This window comes from Metopolophium dirhodum, chromosome 2 (assembly GCF_019925205.1).
Source record: "Metopolophium dirhodum isolate CAU chromosome 2, ASM1992520v1, whole genome shotgun sequence".
Taxonomy (NCBI): domain Eukaryota; kingdom Metazoa; phylum Arthropoda; class Insecta; order Hemiptera; family Aphididae; genus Metopolophium; species Metopolophium dirhodum.
In genome coordinates this window covers 19,369,501-19,373,486 of record NC_083561.1, presented here as the reverse complement: position 1 = coordinate 19,373,486, position 3,986 = coordinate 19,369,501, and the positions used below count along the sequence as shown (strand labels likewise).

Sequence of the window (3,986 nt, the reverse complement as noted above, 5' to 3'; positions counted from 1 at the left end):
TTTTCAATTTCGACCTCCTAAAAGTACCAACTAGATCCAATTTGCTTCTAAAAACATACATCGGGCATCGAAGTTTATGATCGGAGCATTTTTTCTACCAGAAAAGTCACAAACATTTTAAAATACCTCAAATAAACGTCTGAAATCTTTAGACTGGACAAAATAAAAATAAAATTGTAACAAATTTTCAAGCCCCCCCCCTCCATTGAAAAATCCTGCGTACGCCACTGCATTTCATCCATTACTTCACTAAGTGGTAAAAATGCTAAAGCGTTAATCATACGGTACCTAACTTATTCTAAATGTATATTATTTCTATATAAGGAACATAATTCTAGACGAAAATTTGGTAATATCAATTTTATAATAGCTTTTTAACTAGATTAAATCTTATAGTTTCTACATTATTAGAACATTATTCAAAAATTAAGAAAGTAATATTTTATTTATAACATTTACTTAATATGCTCATTAAGTTTTTTTTTTAAATATTTAATCTAAAATTTCTTAAGCATATTAATACAACTTGCTGGGGATCAATTATTAAAATACTTGAAAAATCAAGAAGTTCAAAAAACACACGGTAAAACAAGTAAAAATAATGTTAGAAATGCATTTATTACCTACTAGAACAATTTGTATAAACGATATTGAGGAAAGTTGGTTACTTGACCCATGAGTATGTGTGTGGTAAAATAAATTGGTTTTATAGTCATGGACTTGGGTTTTTTTTGTCGATTTCTACTGCGATAATTAATCACCGATATCGCATATTTAGCGATATGTAAGTGCTATAAAATCCCAACCCTGGTCATTACTTATTATTGGATCTAAGTATTACCTTTATCAATCGGTCAACATTCAACAGAAAAAATAAAATAAAATAATACAGTTATGGGTAGGAGAACCGTCTATATAAGATAGCTGCTGTGGTAGTGTCCATCACAGTGCTGCTAGTACAGGAAACACGACAATTATTATTATCATTGTAAAAACGCAAACGAACACATCATGAAATCTTTAACAACAGTCCTGTTAGTAGGTAAGTCAATATTATTTATATTATTGTTATCTATAATAGTACCTTGCTACTTATTGTATATTAAATCCGCTAGGAATGAGATGTTTCACTCAGAAATTAAATGCATTATAAGTAGAGCGTGGATTTGTATGCATTTGCATATTTATTCTGGTTGATCGATAATATGTTAAGTGAGCTCAACATTTGTCTCATGACATAATGATTTAAAAAATGGAACTTTTTTAGTGCATATTTTTGCATATTTCAACATTAACCCATTTTTTTTCTATTTGAAGGGCTTATTTTACAATTATTTTAAATGCTTATTTCGATGTTTTTTCGTTTTTTTATAAATTTTTGAAATATATACTATTGTAGTCGTATAAAAAAAAAATAATATTAAATATTTATAGTTTCAATTAATATAAAAATAAATTAATATATATAGGTACTTGTAGGTATAGGTAAAAACGGTTTTTCTAAAAATGACTACATCAATAATCGGTGAAATAAAATACGTAAGTATACCAAGATGAGAAAATATCGATTTACTACGCCCATTGACCATAGACATTAGGTATTTCCGTAGTTATTTGCTTTCCGTCGTAATTCACGTTTTTATTATTTATTAATATAATTTATTCCTTAATTAAATGTTCAAAAAAATACTTTTTTTTCTAATTTTTTTATGCATATTTTTTTTATTTTTCATGCATATTTCAACATTTATATATAATCTATTTATGTGGAACCTTGTTTTAAATTTTGTTCAATCCTTGGCTATAAAAGTTGAACATATTTTTCTACGTTTTCAACTACTGAATAATATGTAGATTTTCAATTTCATAAATTTCGTAAAAATTCGAACTATAAATGCTTATAAAAAAAATTGTAACTGTATTTTTAATAATTTTCAACTGTCATTGTAATTATATATTAGGAGCATTGTATTAAATTTTCATGCTTTTTTACTCAACAAATAAAATTGTATTGACATTTATAGGAAAAAAAACTAAAAAAATTGGAAAATGAAAATGTCTGTGAACAGTTTAAAACAAATCAAAATATTTTGAAAATTCTATGGTGTATAGAAAATGCAAATATAAACAACTATGAAAAATTGCATGTATGTCGATCATTATTCATTTGCTTTAGAGTTACACCAAAATCCAAAATCAATTTTATCAAAAACTGATTTTGTTTGAATTTGAACTTAAAATGTCTGTAAAAAATAACTGTATTACAGTGCTTACAGTATGAATTATGTATGAGAATCCTTGTTTGAAATTGTCCATATACTTAGCTATAAAATCCGAACATTTAGTTATTTTTTAACTACATTATAAATTTGAAAATGTTCTAAATTTTGATAAGTGTTGTCAATAATTGAACTTTAAATTGTTATAAATATATAATATCTATTGACCTTTATTATTTCTCATCTACTATTATAACTACTTTTGAGGAACCTTGAATTAACTTTCCAAGCTTATTAAACCAACAAATACAATTTAATAGAATAAAAACTAAAAAAATTTCAAATTTCAAATTTCTTTATTAAAAACTCTATAAATACCTCAAAACGAATCAAAATATTTTGAAAATTGCATGTTAAATGTTAAAATAAACACTAGATAAAAATTTGAAGTACCTACTATCTATAGTTTATTATAGTTTATAACATAATATAATATAATACAATTTAATATTATAGTACTTATATATATAATTAAATAACAATGTTGAATATATTTATTTTTTAGCATCATTGCCGTTTACAATTGTACATTGTGAAAATGCTTTATCAGAATTTGAGAATACTTTTAAAAAACACAATCAAGCCTTAAAAGAGCTTACGATGATTAAAATACGAAATAAAAGTTTAACAGAAAATGTAACAAATGCTCAAAGAATATATGAAGATTCTGTTATAAAAAATGATAATCTGAAAATTGATAATCTAACTTTAACAATATATCGTGAGTGTTTAGAAAAAATACTGGATGAAGGTATGAAACCAAATGGAATAGATATTCAAAAAAATCATTTCTTAAACAATATACCGTATATTGATAATTTATGTAATGATTCTATAATACTGAGGCAATATTATAATTCCTCTATATGTGAAAATATTCCGGTTGTCCAATCTGCAGTGAGTTGGAGTTGGTTAACTAAAATATTTAAATCTTCACCAAGAGGTCTTTCAATTGATACAGCTCTTATGATAAGTAATGCTTTAGATAAGAAAAAATGGATATACTTCATAGGAGCACCGACATTTATGATCGGAACTGTATCCGTGACTTCTATATATCAAAAACTAACAAAAGAAAATCCAAAAGTTGTTCCCATTATGAATAATGTAGAAGACGCTATTAAAATACAAGAACAATTAAAGAAAGATTGTATCGATGCAAAAAATCATGTAGATGCAATAATTGAAGTTTTAAAATCTCAATTCAATAATTGAGTAAGTCATAAACGTAGTAATAGTAGTATATTCAGTAGTGTATTCAACCTAAAACAAAATTGTGTTTCGATTTTTTATTTATTATTTTGATTATAAACACATAAAACGTATTATTTTTACGGTATAATTGTAGTAATTATATTATAACAAAAATATTAATGTAATAAATGCTGCTTATACATATATATATTATATATATATAACAATTATTGTTATTCGACTGTTATAGTTAGTAAAACTAATTGTCAACTGTCAAGATTACTTCCTTGTAATATATAATTTATTAATAGTTTTGGACGGGTTTGCAGGTGATGCTGATGAGTGATGCCTAATAAATAAAAAATGATTATTAAAACGAGCCAAATAAGAACCCGTATAAATAAATTGTTATCAGGTTGTGATAAAGACCAATATTAATTATTAATATCTTAGTAATACATACTGGATACAGCTTTAATTTAAAATCTTGAAGCCAATTTATTCACTTTCAAT

At 24.8% G+C, this 3,986-nt stretch overlaps 1 protein-coding gene across 1 annotated transcript; it reads left to right on the top strand.

Annotated features, from left to right (window-relative positions):
* The first annotated feature begins 950 nt into the window (after positions 1 to 950).
* LOC132939364 (uncharacterized) lies at positions 951 to 3,986 on the top strand. The gene is made up of 2 exons (XM_061006479.1): positions 951 to 1,042; positions 2,785 to 3,986. The coding sequence occupies exons 1-2, from the start codon at positions 1,012 to 1,014 to the stop codon at positions 3,492 to 3,494; spliced, it is 741 nt and encodes a 246-aa protein (XP_060862462.1). The 5' UTR covers positions 951 to 1,011; the 3' UTR covers positions 3,495 to 3,986.